General features: G+C 35.2%; 3 protein-coding genes across 3 annotated transcripts; all 3 read left to right on the forward strand.

Annotated features, from left to right (window-relative positions):
* Positions 1-1,818: 1,818 nt before the first annotated feature.
* LOTGIDRAFT_170326 (hypothetical protein) lies at positions 1,819-2,349 on the forward strand (the record flags this gene model as incomplete). Its single annotated transcript, XM_009068970.1, has 1 exon — positions 1,819-2,349. One exon carries the CDS (start codon positions 1,819-1,821, stop codon positions 2,347-2,349), a length of 531 nt encoding a protein of 176 aa, XP_009067218.1.
* Positions 2,350-3,182: 833 nt separating this feature from the next.
* Positions 3,183-4,193, forward strand: LOTGIDRAFT_170327 (hypothetical protein; the record flags this gene model as incomplete). The annotated part of the gene is made up of 3 exons (XM_009068971.1): positions 3,183-3,783; positions 3,968-4,085; positions 4,139-4,193. The coding sequence occupies 3 exons, from the start codon at positions 3,183-3,185 to the stop codon at positions 4,191-4,193; spliced, it is 774 nt and encodes a 257-aa protein (XP_009067219.1).
* A 6,123-nt stretch (positions 4,194-10,316) lies between these two features.
* On the forward strand, positions 10,317-17,642 carry LOTGIDRAFT_207467 (hypothetical protein; the record flags this gene model as incomplete). The annotated part of the gene is made up of 9 exons (XM_009068972.1): positions 10,317-10,546; positions 12,212-12,353; positions 13,551-13,742; positions 14,144-14,305; positions 14,525-14,650; positions 14,971-15,101; positions 15,376-15,544; positions 16,120-16,272; positions 17,397-17,642. The coding sequence occupies exons 3-9, from the start codon at positions 13,584-13,586 to the stop codon at positions 17,640-17,642; spliced, it is 1,146 nt and encodes a 381-aa protein (XP_009067220.1). The 5' UTR covers positions 10,317-10,546; positions 12,212-12,353; positions 13,551-13,583.
* Between the last annotated feature and the right edge of the window lie 2,321 nt (positions 17,643-19,963).

The raw sequence follows: 19,963 nt of genomic DNA on the forward strand, positions 1-19,963 counted from the left end.
CCGTTGTATATTTTCTACAGCACTTTAGACCCTACCTGTTTGGACAAAAGTTCACATTGAGGACAGATCATGCTAGCCTTAGATGGTTAGTTAATTTTAAGAATCCTAATGGACAACTAGCAAGATGGTTAGAAGTTGTAGCTGATTACAATTTTAATATTGTTCACCGCCCTGGGAAACTTCACAATAATGCAGATGGACTTTCTAGGAAACATTGTCCATTGTGTCATTGTTTTGATGAGAACGAAGAAGATGCGGACGTAAGAAGTGTCAATATTATACAGATGATTCCTGATGTGAATGAAATGCAGAAACTACAGTTGGAAGATCCTATTCTATCGAAAGTTATTTCCTGGTTTGAAGTAGGTAAACCGTCATGGGATGAAGTGTCTAGTGAATCAAGAGAATTAAAATCATTGTGGGCTCAATGGAAGCAACTTTCTCTACAGAATAACCTCCTTGTAAGACGCTGGATTCCAGTTGGAGACCAGGATGACACATTCAAAATTGTAGTTCCATTACTGTCTAGAGACAGTCTCTTGGAATTAGTACATGATATCCCAGCTGGTGGACATCTTGGAAAGAAGACAAGACTTATTCTAAGATAAGCCAATCCTTCTACTGGCCAGGATTACGAGAATCTGTTCGACATCGGATTCGTAGCTGTGAATCTTGTGCCAGGAGGAAAAATCCAAGTAGGCGAGCTAGAGAAAAGCTTAAACCATCTGCATCTGGTTATCCTATGGAGAGGATAGCTATCGATATAATGGGTCCAATGATGGAGAGTAAGAAGGGAAATCGCTATATCGTTGTAGTCCAAGATTACTTCACAAAATGGGTGGAAGTGGTTCCGACATCTGATGTCTTGGCATCAACCGTAGCAGATGCTCTTTTAACTTTTATAGTAAGATTTGGAGTTCCAGGGAGCATACACTCAGATCAAGGTGTACAGTTTGAATCAGAACTATTTCAAGAACTTTGCACTTTACTCGAAGTAACTAAAACTAGAACAACACCCTATCAACCGGCATCAGATGGCCAAGTTGAGCATTTGAATCGCACAATACAGAGTATGATTAGTCATTTTATGGGAAGTATCATGATGATTGGGACAATTACTTGGACCTTGTATGTTGGGCCTATCGTTCAACTGAACACGAAAGTACTAGATTTTCACCCAATAAATTGATGCTTGGAAGAGAAGTAAATATACCTGTTAATGTGATAGCTGGTAGGCCTCCTGGAAGCCTCTTTACTGCAGTAGAATACATTAACACGTTGATCAGGCGTATGGATACAGTCCACGAAGCTGCAAGGTCAACACTAAAGAAATCCGCAGAAAGAGCCAAGAAGAGATATGATCAACATGCAAATCAACATGAATTCTCTGAAGGTTCTAGAGTTTGGGTATACATACCGCGGAAAAGACCTGGTTTAATTGGCAAGTTTCAACAATTCTGGACTGGACCGTATATAGTTCGTGCAAAGATTGCAGATCTAACATATCTGGTAGAAAGACTTGATGATGGTGAGAGATTAGTTATCCATCATGACAAACTTAAGAAATATGTTGGCAGACTCAATACCAATTCAGAGACAGTTCAAGAAGATAGAATGGAAGTGTCTGAAGACATTGAGAAAAGCAGTTTGTTTGAGTTGCAAGAGAAAGGCGGAAATCATATTGAGGTAATTCCACAAGCTGAACTAGCGAAGATGGCATTCCCGTACTTCTGCGAAGAATGTAAGAGTCTTTTTGCCACAGAAGAAGACTTGTTTAAGCATGACGGGATCTATCATTATCAGCCTCAGCACGTGACAATGCCATCGATTAAGTCTGACGATTGTAAAGAATGTAGAGTGAAGGCCTGTGGAGAGAAATTCAAGACAAGGCATGAATACAACGGGAGAAGACACATGTTAGTACATCTGCCAAAGGGAGATAAGTATAATGAGGCACTTGAGGCGTTTGTCAAAAGCCAGATTAGACAAGCTGGTAACAACTTCGAAGATGTCGTCAGTGAAGATGATGATATGGAATCTGTGATACCACCGGTTAATTTAGTCACCCACACATCAACACCTATATTAAAAGATGCTGTGGAATGTAAAGTGACAGACAAAGTCGTTTCTGGTAGTGATGGAGAGACTAAATCTTACTCAGTCATTCCAAGATGGGCACAAGAAGTCTCCACATACAAGGTTAAAGGACAGAAGAAGACTCTTCAGAGACACACCACATATTATCAGACCATTTTCTGGCCTAAAGATTTGCCTCCACCACCGCCAATTGAAGTAGCAGAAGAGAAACGACTAAGACAAGCTGTAAGAACAACGGGAGAGGATGATTGAAGATTTTAAGATTTTGTATTTGTGTTCGATCGAGGGCGATCGCTTCTCGGAGTCGTGGGTAGTGTGACCATTTTTCATTTGTTAATTACCTACTCCGATTTCCAGGATTGGTTGGTCTTGGTCAATTTGTCCTTTTATTTCATTTTTATCTTATTTTGTTATATTTTAATGTTTAAATCAGCTAGGTTCCCTTATACTCAGTTTTACTGTATTTTTCACTAAAGGGAGATAATCATGTTGAAATTCACCTTTAAATAAGTGGGCCAAGCATGGGTCGTATTTATTTCCATTTTATTATATGTTCACAATATGCTACAAGTCATTAGCTTTCATGTGATATGCATTTTAATAGGGTAGGGCTTGGGTTCGTATTTTTAATGTATTATTTTAACTCATAAGAGTACCAGGCAAGTCGGTTTATGGGGCACTCAAAATGTATAAATAAAGTTTAATTTCTTTCATTCGAGGAACTCTGTCATATGAATTCACAGAAACACTGAGACTTCAGAACACAGAAGTCTGAAGGAACAGATTCCCTATGTAAGTAGAGAGGCTTACATAGTAAGAGGAGATTAGGGAGATTTTGAATGAAAGATACTAGTTGTTAGTATCCTTATCTACTGTACCGATACCCGTTTCCGCTCGGCGGGTACTCAACTTTGTTGAATAAAGTATATTTTGTTTTGTTGTGAATTATATATGTCTCTTTGTCCTATATCTTGGTGTCTGCGGGTAACACTAAGGATATAGAGAGATATATATAATTTATAAATTTTTGGTGGCTGGAGTGGAATTTATTCATTGAAATCCCTATGAATTTTGGTGTGAGAAGGATGACATCGATCAGGAATTTGGAAGAGGAGCTTCAAAGTTTAAAGTCATCGTATGAACAAGACATACATAGATTAGAAGAGCTTATAAGTGAAGCTGGAAGCAGACACAATACATCTTATTCATCTTCGTATTTAGAGTTCATGCAAAGACGACAGACGCAGAAACCTGACTTCGTCGACAACGAAATCACACCACCATTATTCAGTGAATCATCTCTGAGCAATATTCAGAATGGACAGAGGAATACACCGAGACGAAGTGTTTCCTTTGAGGACACAGAAACAAATGATGATACATCAAATTCCAGACAGGCAAGTGCTTATTATACCAATGACAGAACATCATTGATTGGACAACATGGTTCAGTGCACTCCGGTTTAAGTAGCCCAGATGTAAGAGAAAATGAAACTGAAATGAACAATTTTGTTCAACCAAGACTACAGACAAAATGGACATCGACTCCCGCTGGAACGGTACCAGCCACAGCATGTTCAGATTTAGGTTCTCAGAATGCTTATGCAGTTAAAGATCGTCGACCCTATCAAGACTATGACAGAAGAATTGACCAACCACAATACAACTATGGAAGAAAACCCATTAGTATGCCAAATAAATATGATGGCTGTGTGAAGTGTGAATTATATATGTCTCTTTGTCCTATATCTTGGTGTCTGCGGGTAACATCTGTCTGCAAAGTCGTTCATTCTCCATGCAAAGTGTTTTTTCAAAAACAAGTTGTTAACGGCCATGTACTCCATGTTAAGCTGTGTATTGTTATTTTCAGGAGGATGGGCCTGTAAAAGATTTAAATATCTCATGGATACCGGACAGGAAGCACAGAGAATAAGGAAATGGCAATATTTCGAAATGATGAGCTTCCTTGACCCCTTCTCAAAATACCAGTACGTACTTTGTTATGACATGTTATGACATGTTTATATTATGTTTATTTCAGACTAGCATTTGCATTTGTGTTCAGCAGATACAGACAAATTGTTTTAGCTAGGTGAAACGTGTAGACCAACCTTTTCTTGTTAGATATGAATTGAGTATACCATTAGTATTTATTTCAGAACTGAGGGCAATTATCAAGTTAAAAAGTTAAGTAAGCCTCTTTACAGCCCCTTTAGAAAAGCCCGACAGTCAGTGCACTTTAACAGGGTTAAATCTAAAAGTTTTCAGTTGCTTCTGTATTACCTCAACCCAAAGCGCTCAATTCAACACTTTTACATCTACCTCGCAGTACGAATTATTACCAAACAGAACAATTAGTCAGACGTGAAAGAGACAAAATACAGTTATTTAATTAGAAAATGACATTTCTATTCCAAAGTAAATGTACACATATTTACCTAATCGTCATCATTACACGTTCCTTTGGACCGATTGGAATCCGATGTGTCTGGGGATGTTGAATGAGTGGCCCAATGAGCTGCAGAACCTCTTGGTGAAGTGCGGGTGAAAATTGAGTGTACCTGCGAAAACATTCGGAATCAGCAAAACGGCGTTTAACGGCGTTTGACGGCGTAAAAAGTATAAACCCAGCTTAAAATGATTAACATCCAAACAACACAGAAGCCATAAAGGGATATAACTTTAACAATCATGGTTAAAGATGAGCCTATAATAACAACAGAGGATAGATGAAAGAAAAGGCATATTCATTTCGCACTTTGCGAAATATTTTTTTCGCAATTCAGTACTTTGCGAAATAGTATATTTGAATTGAATGGTTACCACAGTAACTGCACTATTAATTTTACACAGGGAACCCAGACGACTATAACTGCTTTTAGCCAATGAGAATTGAGAAAAAGAAATTGGCGCAGAACGCGAATTTAACCTTTCACTGGATCGTGTTATCTGAATCGTAACCTTGAATATTACGGAAATTAAATTAGATCTCGTGACATTTTCTGCGTATCATTATTAAGTGCTGATATTTCGTTTCGTTTCGCAAAGTGCAGATTTCGCAAAGTACTGTAACCCGAAAGAAAATTACTTTAAGCCAATCAACTAAGAGCACAATCTGATAATAAAGAACACTATAACGACAAAGCAGAACATAGATATCAGCATATTAGGATAGGATGAAGTAGGGAGAATTATATAGCACTTTTTTAAATAATCGGGACCACATATTGGATAGAAAATGTCCACTGTCTCTGTTTAATTGGGGTCTGTGTTTCTGTATTTCTAAGCTTCTCTTAGAACTCTGGGTTTCCATTCTGAGAGGTTGTTGGCTAGTATTTATGTTTCATCCCATTTAATGTTATGTTCTGGTTTAATTTCAAGGTGTTCGACGATCGCAGATTTGTTCTTATCCTTCTTTGTGACTGTGGTTCTGTGTTCTTTGATTCGGACTGAGATCGGTCGAGATGTTTCTCCTCTGTAAAAATCATTACAGTCACAATTAATTTTATAAACCACACCTTACCAGTACAGCTCTTAGTATAGTTTTCAATGTTTTAAGATCACATCTGATACTATGTATGGTATGATGATTCTGAGGGTTGGTTTCTGTGCATTGATGAAGGGGGTGTGAGGGTCTTAGTGATAGACTGGTTTACCATCTTGGCTAGGTAGTTGTTGTACTCTATCAGAATATTCTTTAGGCGGTTAATCTCTTTATCTAGGGATTCTTCATCACATAGGAGGTTGGCGCGTCTGACTCTGGTGGAAGTAATACCTTTTATCACTTTCGTGGGATGTCAAGAACTGTTATGGACGTACTGATCTGTGTGGGTAGGTTTGCGGTATACTGAGGTTCTGAGGGTGTTAGTGGATCTATCAACTAAAACATCAAGGAATGGTATCTGTATTTTGTCGGATTCATGTTCAGCGGTAAATTTCATGCGGTGCGGGATGGATAAGGTTGAGGTGGTTCAATAAGAGTGATAGATCATCGTCAGGGTTCATCATCAAGAATGTATAATCGACTTTTCTCATCCAGCAAATAGGTTGGATAGGTGTGGATTGGAGGGCATTTTTTTCGAAATGGGTCATGTATACTTCGGTTAACAAAGGGCTGATGGGTGATCACATAGGGAGTCTATGAATCTGTTCATAGGTACCAGTTTTCCAAGAGAAATAAGTTGAGTCGATGCAGACCTCTATTAATTTGATTATATTGTCCAATTTTAGGCTTGTCGTAAGTTTTTTGAGGATTGGTTCTATGTCTTGACGTAAATATGAGATAGCATCTTCACGGGGAATGTTTGTAAAAAAGTCAACAACATCATAGCTTACTAGTTTTCCACGCATGTTAATCGATTTAATTTTAGCACAGAAGTCAGCAGAGTCTTTGATATAGGACTTAGCACTTTTGCTCTATGGAGATAAAAGCGTAGCAAGTTATTTCGCAGTGTTATAGTTTACCGTTCTCTTGGGGCACACAAGTAATCTGACTTTTACAGGATCTTTGTGTATCTTGACTTGGACTCTAGAATAAGGTGCCGTTGTTTGTCTATTTCTTGGTTTTCTCGAATGGATTTCAGGGTGGCTATAAGTTGCCTTTCTTCTTTAGGTGTAAGGTCCTTCTTTAGTTTCGTGTGGTCTGAGTGCGGCCTACTAGTTCATCCAGGTGATGGGTGTCGAAGATAATTGTTGCTTTACCTTTGTCAGCTGCTACTATGGAGATGTCAGGATTATTCTTCAGTTCTTTGATAGGCTTGGTTAGGTTCGGTTTCATGCGATTAGGTTTGTCCAATATTTTCATAATTTGGTAGTGTACATAGTTGATATTACCATTAGGGACAAGTTGCTGCAGACCTCTTTCAATAGTCGTGATGAATGTTTCAGTGGGCACTCGTGTGTTTGTTGGTACGAACTTTAACCCTTTCGATAGCAAGCTTATTTGGTCTTCTGTTAATGTTTGAGAGGAGAGGTTCGCGACCGTTCTTTTCGAGGTATTAAGTATTTAATAGATTAGACTGCCAATTAGATTTGATTTGATTCCTTCAATTTATTGCACCTATTTACTACATAATAGATGTTAATATTCTTACTCAGTTGGGTCTGCAACAGTTTAACACAGACTTGAAATAAGACCTAGTGTTCATTTTTAGTATGTTATGTTTAAATGTTATGTGACAATTATAGATTCAGTTGCCATGATTAAGACAATACATAAGACCATATTGACCATTTTGTCCACCGGCCTGTAAAACTTAGATCCCACAGGGGATTTTATGATATATATTCCGCCATACATTATTGTCCCTCTGAAGAATCACGTCTGGCTAAGGACTGATGACCATATTTCTTTAATACAACAGTATAGTTGTGAATGAGATGCATTTTAACCAACTAGTAAAGTTGTTGATCAACTGACTTAGCCGACAAAACTTTTGTCATGTGATTGCAGACGTGTTTACCTTCCATCCATAGCTTCAATAATACAGCCTTAAGCCGTGTAATTATATATACTTTAAAATTCAAAATTTATTTGCATTTTTATAATTTATTTACGAGATAACGCGGCTACGAAAACTCAATATACCTATTATCATTTCCTATCATTTTTATTATCATTAATCGAGTTTCATTAATATATATATCATATATTTCATATATATATAAATATATATATACATAAAATCCAAAATGTACATTTTGTTTAATTTTCTTTTTCCATTAGTGTAAATCCATCATATTAATATATCTCATAAAGACAATATCATGACGTCATATTGTTGTGTATTAATTGTATTGTTACTATGCCTTGAAAATATGAAATTGAAACATGTTGGCAGTAAAAATTAACTATCTTTATCGGCGTTATTGATTTCATTTAACTATATATATATATATATTTTATTATGATAAAAGATAAATGAACTCACATTTTTATGATATACTGAATCAATGTACCATAGAGCTTTGCTAGAAACTCGTACATTTTTTGATCGATAACAAAAAGCTGATAAAAAAAAAATTTTATGAGGATCCATTCAACATCTTTTTCATACATTGAAATATAATAGGCATGAATTTTGATAAGATACCAATAATTTTAATAATAATACTAGACAGCACACACATTCATGTTTTCTTATACTTTCTTGCTGACCTCTAATGGTTGGGTGTTTTCGGATGGTGTAGGCAGGCCAGAGAAATTAATGTAGGGTGTGGTTGATTCAAATTTTGGAGTTTGAAAGGTTCAAATAGTTGCTCGAAGGATGTGAAGGCTGAAAAACCTCTGACCTAGAGGTTCAGTAATGTTATAATATCACTATGCATTACATTGTTGCATACAAAACACACGTACAACCTTTTTAAAACTGGTCTGAAATACGTTGACGATTGATTTAAGGGCGCATTCCGCTTTTTCGTAAAAAAAATCCATTATAAAAATTATTCCACTGGGTATCCTTATAAGTGCTTTTCTTGACTTATTTATAGATCAAACAGTGTAGACGAAAATAAGGTGACGCATTTTGCGGCCGTTGTTGTGGAGTTGGTTACTCATGATATATGGGTCAAAGTTAGGGATTTATAATGAAAATCGAAATAAACCAATTTTAATTATTCTGAATAAACTTCTCTGACATTAGGCCTTTATTTACCTCAAATCCGTAGAGTAGTTTTCTAACAGCTCGCAAAAAGCATAAAGAGCGTTAAACCTTCTACGTTTTGGTGTTAAAAAATTAACGGTTGGAATATTTTCAGATACGATATGGGATAAATTTCTAAAGATATGTGTATAGATTTTGGTTTATAGTTTTCACAAATTTGAATAAAAATATTTTCGATCAACAAAAAAGCGTAATATCTCATTTTGTTTGGTGTGGGCATTGATGCATCACTTATAGAGCGCACTCCCAATCGCAACAGGCGGACTCACCATAGCATGTGACTGGTCCAATATTCGAACTTGTTAAAAATGCAGACTCGACTAGAAAAAATCGACGGTCATGAGTGAGTTGATCATTGAAAGTAATTATACAGCATCTGTTGTGATGAGAGTTTCACTCGGCTTAATAGTTGCATTGCAAAATTTAACAAAACTCACATTATTTATATTATTGAAGCGACTACTCGTCGAGATTATATATATATATGACTAGGTGTTTGCTTTGCTGAGCGATTTACCGTGTTTAAGATTTACCGATATCTGCTTCGCTGTAAGATTTGTCGAGTTTTTGAATCGCTGAGTGAAAATACTTAGCTAATTGGTAATATTTTTGAGGTGAACGAAATCAAGTACTTGTATACTCTTATGAGAACTTACACACTGGTAGGGTCAAAATTTTAGATCTGATGATTGCACCGGTTTGAATCGAGATGAATCCTATGTAAGCTTTGTAAAATTTTCAAGGAAAAGTTAAAGGACAACCGTTCTTGGTCTAGATATCTGGGCAAGAGCTATGTAACATGGCATTGAAAGTCGGACAAATTGTATGTATGGTTATTCCGGTTCGAATCATAACCGTGTGAAAAGTTTCTATAAATGTTTTATTACCGTGACTATCTGTTAAACATCTTTACGTTATATTGAAATTTTGCTCTATATAGTGTAGTTTGTGTGCTTTTGTGTGAGGATCATTATCTTTATTTGTACGTGTACATACCTTATTCATTGAATACACACATACCTTACGAAATCTGAATAATATGACACGTGAAACCCGAATTGAAGAAACCCTACAACTATCTCATTTATCTGAGGTAAGAATACAGCTTTTATCAAAACATCTCCAAGTGAAATTGTTATATTTTACGCGATGTCTTAGGAATATCTTCCCATGTTACGCAAACAGCCCTGATTGATCACTTTGTTGCTGAATTTGATTTAATCTCCTATTTTGTATTTCAAAGTCTAGTTATTGCTTGTGCATAATATCAAAACAAATCCCCAAAATAGGAAAATAACGTTCTATGTAAACACTTCTTTCAAAATAAATAAAAAATCGCCTTTAGTCTCGACTGGTCACCTTGAAAGGGGTACTATTACAACCTGATGATAATTAATAAACGTGCTGTGTAATTTCTTTCTTTTCCAGGACCCTGGAACAGAAATGAAAAAATCAAGAGTGGATAAAAGCGAAGTATATAGTAACGCTTGTTCTCTGACAGTCTCCTTTGTTTCAGGAACATTAACAAAGTTTTTGACACGACATAAAACCTGGATAAAAGGGCTGCTATTAATAGTGTTATTAGTAGCATATGTATCTTATTTTATTTATGCTCTATATTATCGGTTTGGTGACGAAGGTTCCTATCGGTTAGTTGGTTATACAGTTGTAGGAGCTTTGTGTATTTTGAAGTACTTCAGTTGGGATTATTTGTATAAGTGTTTTGCAGGTCTTCTACATTCCAAGGGTGTTACTTGTAATGCTAAATATTTAACGATATTAAAATGGTAAGATATTTTTTTATTTTCATACCACAGATAATGCTAAACGATGATATTAGTAGAACGATCACTTACTAATCAGTTATTAATTAATCAATATTTACTAATCACTTATTAAATAATCAATATTTACTAATCAGTTATTAATTAATCAACAATTCCTAGTTGAAAGGCTGAGATTAAGAAGGGTTCTAAGTGTCATTTGTGAAATTTTCAGATTTCACTTTAGAGATTAGGGTGATTCAAGAGTAACCAGTTACTATTCAATATAAGGCACTGGCACAGGGTTAAAGTTATGTTTACAATAATTGTGATGCTAATATGCAATGAACTAAATCAAAGATGATCATAACGGTTATCCTATAAATCTTCTTGGACCTAATGAAGAAATTCATAATACTTATAATCTACATTGTCTGCTTCAAATTTTCTGGAATAATGAAGAAAAGCGATTAATGGCTGCAGGTATAGAAAGTAAATTGTTTTAGACTATTATATACTATAAAGTACAAAGACAATGAAAATGAGAATATTTAATTCTGTTAGATCACTCTTTTAGAGTAATTCCCCTTGAAATTTTCTACATTTTGATATAATCATTGTGATGCTCATTTTTTTTAAACAACTGTGATATATTCTCTCAAAGTTTAAAATCTCCATTGAAAGAATGGGCTTAACTTCTAGTTTTTAATTACAAGTATGATAGTAAATATTTTTACTGTTAAAATAATGCTCAATACATCCAATTAATTGTAGAGCGATATAGAAATATTACAGAGTCTGAAACATATTGTGACTAACATTGTGTTATCTTCAAACAACTAGTCTATAGTAACTTAACCTACGCCCCTACTTAAAGGGGCACGTTCGCGATATAGAAATATTACAGAGTCTGAAACATATTGTGACTAACATTGTGTTATCTTCAAACAACTAGTCTATTGTAACTTAACCTACGCCCCTACTTAAAGGGGCACGTTCGCCGTACGTTTGACCAATCATAACTTAGTCTCAGAAACAGATTTGTTTTAGCTTAGCTTTTTAGCTAATTTCACAGCCGCGCGTTACATCGACCAGGTTCTCCGACCCCACGTTATACCGCATTTTGCAAGACGCCGAAACCACACCTGCCAGCATGACAACGCCCGTCAACACACTTCCATAGCCACCAGAACCTTCCTCCAACAGCATAGCATAATGCCATGACCCTCACTCAGCCCGGACTTAAACCCAATAGAACACTTGTTGGATGACACCCAGATCCAACCGCTTGCAAGAAATGCAGCAGAACTCAATGCAGCTTTACTATGAGTCTGGGCGCAGATTCCCACTCCATGTACAGATGATGCCGGGCCGCACACGGTGGACACACCAGATACTGACTTTCAGCCTCCATCTGTAAATATCACGTGATCAGAATCTTGATATGTCGATATGTCATAAAAATAACTCAAACAATCCTTTGTGCCAAATGTAGTCTGTGCTTTGCGACGTTTCTTTATCTGTTCAGCATATATCCCTTTTATCCAAGCCTATGATAGAAAGGGTTGAGAATTTCGAATTCTTATAATTTTAATTAAGCTTAATTCACGACTGGTACATCATTGCCTATAATCACATTGATTTGTCTTTTTGGTGCAACTGCTGTTAAAATCATTTTTCACATTACAGGATTCTTTATTTAGCAGTTTTTACGCTCGTTGTAGTGACGATAATTTATGTTGTCCTGGAGACTCCAAGAAATCTGGTGTCACTTGGAGGTTTAGCGGTATTTCTTATTATAACTTTCGTAACATCTCGTAACCCAGCAAGAGTGAGTATTTCTAATTATTGTCTGGTCAAGTTCTTTTTTTAGAGAGAAATAGAATATCAGCCTCCAAATAGAACAGTTAGTCTGAGAATGTCTTTGCATTGATAAAAATGTAGTTTTTGTAAGTTTACATTGAAAAGAAACACATTTTTCTCCTAGACATTTCAACAAAAAAAAGTCACAAATTTGGACTGAAAATTGTCTCTTGTAAAAACAAATTTTGAATATATAATATATGCTTACGTTAATATTTTAATCAACGCCAATATATTTTAAGACTGGCAAAAACTTTTTACTTTGCTCAAACAATAGTATACATACTGATTTAATCGATTAGATCTATGTAAGAACAAAGGGTCTGTAGCACATTCGGTTAGTACGTTGGTTCTTATATTGCGTCGCATGCTTGGTTACGTCGAACAAATGGTGGTAGTAGGTTCTAATTTCGGTCAGCGTTGGAAAGTACGATTACCTTGAAGAAGTCACTCATAATTAATGTCGATTCAGCTGTAAATGGGTATCGGGAATACGGGAAAGATCAATGCCAAGGAGTTTCGCAAGGAAACTACTGATAGAAAGGATCCTTCATGTACCTTAGTTGTTATCCTTGTAAACTATAGTTGTTCTTTCTTTCTTTCAAACCAAGAAGCAAAATAAAATCTTATTACATGTGCCATTACCAAAACCTGCAAATCAACAATTGTTTGAACAAAAAAACGAAAGTTTAGCTATGGCTGAAAAATTTGGCATCTGTAAATTGATATTTCATTTTTTGTTTTCGAAACTATGATTAAAATACTAATTTTGCCGTTTTTAAATTTATTATTAGGAGTTTGAATAACCCTAATAGCCTTGACTTGCTGGGCGCATTTTGCACCTACCAAAATGTATCATTGATTTGCCCTGAATCATAATACTGATAATTTGGCCTTTATTCTTGGTATCAGGAGTGTTTTCGTTTTCCAATTACTATTAGTTCATTCGGTTTCAGTAAACACATATTATGCTCAATTAGAGCAGAGCATAGTTAAGCCAATCTCTGGTCTATGCTGGATTAATGAGTGTCTTAAGTTCATAAGTTGTAATAAACATTTGACAATGACGCCTACTTTTCACGAAGAAGGTATTATATTTTAATTTTAGTTTAGTAGGCTGACAAGTTTAACTTTGTAAATATTTCTCATATATCTTCTTTTGTAGGTCAAGTGGCAAACTGTAATTGTCGGATTACTCATGCAGTATTTCTTTGGACTATTCATTTTAAAAACTGACGTTGGGCGATTGACATTTACATGGTTTGGTGAAAGAGTCACCGAGGTATTACAAAACACAGATGCTGGTACTCGATTTGTCTTTGGTGAAAATTACGTGCTTCACCCTATAGCTTTTAAGGTATTGTTAAATGATAGACAATAAATCCCCGTTAAATTATAATATTTACAATTACAATTACAGGACAGGACTTCTGTATTAAATGACGAGAACTATATAAATCATAAATGATTAAACCTATATAAATTATTGTAAATGATTAGAACTACACTGTATATAAATTGTTGTAAATGATGATAACTATATTAATTAGAAATGATGATAACTATATACTTTAGAAATAAGGAGAACTATATTAATTAGAAATGGTGAGAACTAATTAAATCATAAAATGATGAGAAATTGAATGATAAATAACTCGTTCAAAATGAATTATAAATGATGAGAACTATACTAATTAGAATTGATGAGAACTATATAAATTAGAAACTATATAAAATTCATAACGTCTTTTGTTTCAGGCATTCCCAGTGATGATATTTGTTAGCTCCATCCTGTCAGTACTTTATTATCTTGGAATTATGCAGAAATTGATCAATAGTTTTGGCCGAATGTTGGGCTTCTTTATGGTCACTACACCAGCTGAATCGATTTGTGCTTCCGGGTCTATATTTTTAGGTGTGGTAAGTATGAGTGAAGGATAACCACTCTGGTCAGTTCTATCCGTTTATTTTGAAACCTTTAAGTTTAAAATAGCGGGAGGTAACCCGGAAGAGACCGCTGAGGTTTAACTCAGGTCCTGTTGACACAAGTTTTCCGTTTAGATATAGATATAACCTTTAGTTATTTTTGTTTCTCTTTGTCTTTTAAAAAAAAACCCAGTAAAATTTATTCTGTTAAAGGGCGAAGTGTTACTATTAGTTAAACCATTTGTAGCAGATATGACGGTGTCCGAAATTGCTGCTGTTATCACATCCAGTTTATCAACCATGATGGGATCCATTTTAGCAGTATGTATATCACTTGGGGTACGTGTCACTCGGATCATTTTGATTTAGGAATACGTATAAATTAAAAAAATATGTATAAACATGTTAATGGATATATTGCTTGGTGATCCGCATCGCTTTAAAGTTTTTGATATAAATTTTAATTACCCAGCTCAATGAGCTCAAATTCAGTTGCTCACCAAAATAGAATAGAAATTTGATTTACCTGAAGATATAGAAGCAAGTTACTCTTCTCGAATCTATTATCAGGCGTCTTATTAGCTATGATTAATCGTTTATTGCAATTAGCTAATGAAGAATAATTTTCCCTAAACTTCTTAAAATATTTTATATTTAAGATCCCAGCAAGACACATAATAGCAGCGTCTGTAATGTCGGCCCCAGCTGCTCTTGTCATTTCAAAACTCTCATTACCAGAAACTGAGAAAACTAAAGCTACTGATGAATACTACACTGTTAAGAGCGTGGGGTATGTTGTTCGACTAAAAAAAAGTTTTGATAAACCGGTACCACTTAGGTATCCATATATGGACCCAAATTTTGGTTCCTTTGAACAATTACATCAATTATATCACAAATAATATTGTCTATAGTAGATTAAACTTACAATCATACAGCCATGTCATGCAAAATCATCTATGGTTTAGGGTTTTGCACTCAATTTATATATTTTGAAACCTGATTTGTGACCCAACCTTGTTTTTAAAGATTTTAATCTTACCATTTTATTTGAAATATTAAAGGACAGAAAAGAACATTGTAGAAGCTCTTACCAGTGGTGCCACGGCATCTATTTCTCTAATAGCCAACATCATTGTTACCATTATCAGTTTCCTTGCTGTTATAGAATTTGTGAATTCCTGTTTACTATGGGCTGGTCATAGAGTTGGAGTAGAAGGTTTAACATTTGAGGTAGGTAAACGCATATATATTATCATTTAGCAATTCGCGGCAATCAGCGGATGCTGATATTGCAAACTAGGTAGTCGTTGGTAGTCGTAGTAGTTGGTAGTTGGATTGGTTCAAATTGAATGATTCTGTGTTGTGTGTTTAGTTGTTGATACTTCGTTAGATCTGGTCGGATCGAATGACATGGCGCTGAAACTTGGCACTGGATGGTGTGACGTGAGTTACTCGATCTCCTTCATCCTTCCAAGCTCGTTATGATCATAACTCTTGTTGATTGGTAGTCGAATGATAGTCGTTGGTTTGGTTTGGTTAGATTACCTGATAACTGTTGGAAAACTGGAAGACCTGAAAAAGAAGGGGAAAAGGAAAAAATAAAAAGGGGGAAAAAGCTTTCAACAAAAAGGGGAAAAGATGTTCTCTGATGTTTCTGCAGTGAAACATGTTATATTAATGGAAAATGATTAAAAAGTTTTAACATTATTGCTAATGGCAATAGTTAAAAATAATACCAAGGAGATAATAATTGTTATGAAGAAGATACGGTTGGAAGCCTAATGTTGTTTTTTCGATGATTTCAGTTAGTGTGTTCCTACCTATTGTTTCCTGCGGCATTCTTAATGGGGGTCGATACACATGATTGTAAAAGGGTAGCCGAACTGCTTGGTATAAAATTGTTTACATTGTCTATGAACGCCTATATTAAAATGATTCCTCTGTTAAACAACAGAAAAGTCCTTAATAACTATGAAACAACTTACAATAATACAGAGCTTTGGGAGTGGAGAGGCGAAGATATTTATCTTTCAGAATGGAATCAAACACTATCTGGGGGAATATTTTATTCGGTAAGTTGAAAAATATTGTTTTAGCTTAAGAATAAGTACTAAACAGTGTAGAGAGAAACACAATAACGGTATCCCTCTCTACTCATTGCTATACGCCCACATGAAATGGGGGTGTGTATTGTCGTCACCAATGTCCGTCCGTCTGTCTGTCCACAATTGCTCGTAAATACTCTAGAAGTCACAATTCTAGATTGTTTTTAATCACCCAAGGAAAAACCCCATCGAAATATGTTTAGTATGAGTTATTGGCCTTGTTCTTAATAACGCGTTCAATTTTTTTAGCTCGTAAACACTCTAGAAGGCACAATTCTTGACAGATTTTGACAAAACTTGGTATTCAGTGTTGCCCCAAAAAGTTCAAAAGACTGAAGGTTGAATATTTCATACTGGTAATTGTTACTGTACTGCTAAATATTTTATTTAAAATCAAAGCTGCTAGTGGGCGTATATTACCTTGCCTGGCAAACTATCTTGATTTTAAATTGTAAAGGAATCTGTATCGTAGACAACCCATTGATAAGGGCCCTTCGGGACATATCGGGCCAAAATAGCGAGAAATCATCATGTGTGTAGGAGACGGGGGGCAAAAAATATCGGGCAACAACCCGAAACAAAGAAAAATACAGAAAGAATTTCGGGCAAACCAGTCTACTCCGTCAACAAGGCTTCGACACCTATGCCTTTGCCATTATCTCAATGGATTACTGATTGTAATTTTGTATACCTTATTTAGTCAGTGTACATGTATTGTATAACTGTAACATATGACTGAAAACAGATCATAATACGATCGAAACATCAGTATGGAAGTACCGAATCAAAAATTGTTCCGACCATTCTTGAATACGACCAAGCCCATAGAATTAAAATTTTACATGTAAGCCTACTTAGATCTTGAGCTTCCTCATTTGACTTGAAGGAAAATATAGTCTTTGTCAGCAAAAAGTGCATTCACTTTCAACTATCGACCGAAAATTGGAATTTCGAAAATTGCCTGTTTTATATTCCAGGAACGTACAGATGTGATAGCAACTTATGCTCTTTGTGGATTTTCTAATTTTGGAACGTTGGGTAGTGCATTAGCTTTAATGTCAGCAATGGCACCTAGAAGAACCGGGGATATAGCATCAGTTGGTCTGAGATGTATCTGGGCAAGCAATGTTGCTTGTATTGTCACTGCATGTATTGCTGGTAAGCTGGTGTTTTTTAATTCGGTGATTTTCCGAAAATTGTCCTGCGTGGTATTAGTCATTTAGATTTAGATTGTTGCCTGCTCAATTAATTATTGATGTAAACATGAATCCAGTGCCTACGGTGCCCCTTAGGTGCAATTTTCTGTAAATTGCGCCTAAGGGACTCCGTAAAATAGTGTATGTTCATAGTTATATCAAATTTTTCTCCACAGGTTTGTTATACGAAGGACATGTCTGAGGGAACACAAATGGAATATATGGAATATACCTGAGAAGAATATTAGCCTACCTATATAAGGGATTGGGATGTATTCAACAATGGCCCGAATGCACCAATTATATTCTGTCCGATTAACATTAACTTTTAACTTTAATTTTTCGTATGCACCACAAACAACATACATTTCGTGACACTACCTTATTATTCAGAGATCGCCTAGGACCCCTAGCATGTTTCCTTTTTTTTGGGAGGAGGAATTTAAATCCAGGTAACTGTATGGCACACTATTTTGCAGAAATGAAATGAAATGAATGGAGTTTTACGTCGTACGTTTATGCACTATTTTGTAAAATAAAAACAAATGGATTTCATATCCATCAATGAGAAGGAAATATAAAGAAATCTTTCATTTCACTCTTGCTGATAACATTCACATTAGTTCTAAGACGCGTTGTGAGAGTCCGTATAGAGTTCCAAATTAGAACAATCCACACCGAATTCGACAGTGACGAAAATGTCATAAATGAATTATGTCTTTGTGACCAAGCTCTTAGACTCTTTTGTCACTATTCTTCATTTGAATGTTTTTGGTATTGGTCATGTTTACTTCTAATCACCATAGAATACTTCAATGATAAAATATGTTGTAGTAAAATGATTTAATTTTTATATCTTCTTTTATCTGAATTTATCTTAAAATATTTCAAATCTTTGCTGGAATGCCAGACTTCACCTTCCTTTACTTTCATACGCCTCTGTGTACCTTGGTTGTCAAATGCCTTTTTTTAAATGATGTTTTTTTTCAATTATGTATTTTGAATTTACTCATAGTATTCTGTCTACAATGGGCGTATTATGCAATAAAATATTATCTTATCTTATCTTACACCCTCCCCCTCCCTTTGCCCTCATTTTAAATTGGATGGCGCTTTCACTATGGGTGTTTTTTTTCTTAAATTTAAATGATAGCTTGCCAGGGGAAGGTAACATACTCCCTCTACCGGAAATGATGAAATAATATCTTCAAATTAAACCATGAACAAGGTGTCATTGAGAAACACACAGCAGCAATAACTGTTCATGCGTTTATTACCAATTTCGAACTGGGTTTAGATTTCATCTACCAAGTTTCATCAAGATCGGATAAAAACTGCTGTCTCTATTGTGTCTACAAGCCAAATTTGACGCGTTCCATACAAAGTCAAGGACAGTAACTGCGAAACCGTTCATCCGATTGTGACCAAATTCAAACCTGACCAAGATCTCATCAATATATTCATTATATACAATTGTAGCCTTAATCGTGCATACACGCCAAATTTAACACGTTTTTACTAAGTCGAGGGCAATAACTATGAAACAGTCCATCCGATTATCAACAATTTCAAACTTGACCGAGATATCATCAATATATACATGTATATTCAAATGACTAAAAAATGAACAGGCTTTCACAATTTAAATATGTTACACAATATTTTAAATATACAGTTTGTACAGAAAATACATATACGTACGTGCAAGTTTACGAGATGGACAAGTTATGCTAATCAAGTACATGACCATAAGATATACAAACACCAAAATACATAATTATACATGTATAATATATGAAGAGAAAAAAAAGACGTCATCAAAATGTCAGCGCAAGTGCTGCGAGCGAGCAACCCAACTACTCTATTTAATTTCTTATTTTTCTATGGAGGATTTATCCCAATCTAATCCAATCCAATCAAATTAGATTACAATTTCGTATCTTTTTTGTACTCTAATATTTTTATACGGATTTTTCTATATAAAAGGATCAACCGAAGTTTCAGGCAAAATAGCCAATGTTTTCGTCACATTATAGTGTAGCATGGATAAATATACAAAGTCAAAATCGCTCTTCTTAGGCAAACTTTACTATAAAGATGTATCATGCACAAAGAAGTTTTATCTCTATAATAGTTACTTATAATTGAAATACGCCCAACATTTTAATGGCAGCAAAGTCACCTCTAAGTGGTAATTAACACTGACACCATATTTTATCAAAATCCCTCAAGAAACCATCTCTCTATTGTGACCATAACACATTTTCAATTAAGAATTTAACGCGTTTTAAAGAACAAGGGCGAGAACTCATATTGGATATGGCCTATAATAGAAGATCGGAAACTTT

This window comes from Lottia gigantea (assembly GCF_000327385.1).
Source record: "Lottia gigantea unplaced genomic scaffold LOTGIsca_97, whole genome shotgun sequence".
Taxonomy (NCBI): domain Eukaryota; kingdom Metazoa; phylum Mollusca; class Gastropoda; family Lottiidae; genus Lottia; species Lottia gigantea.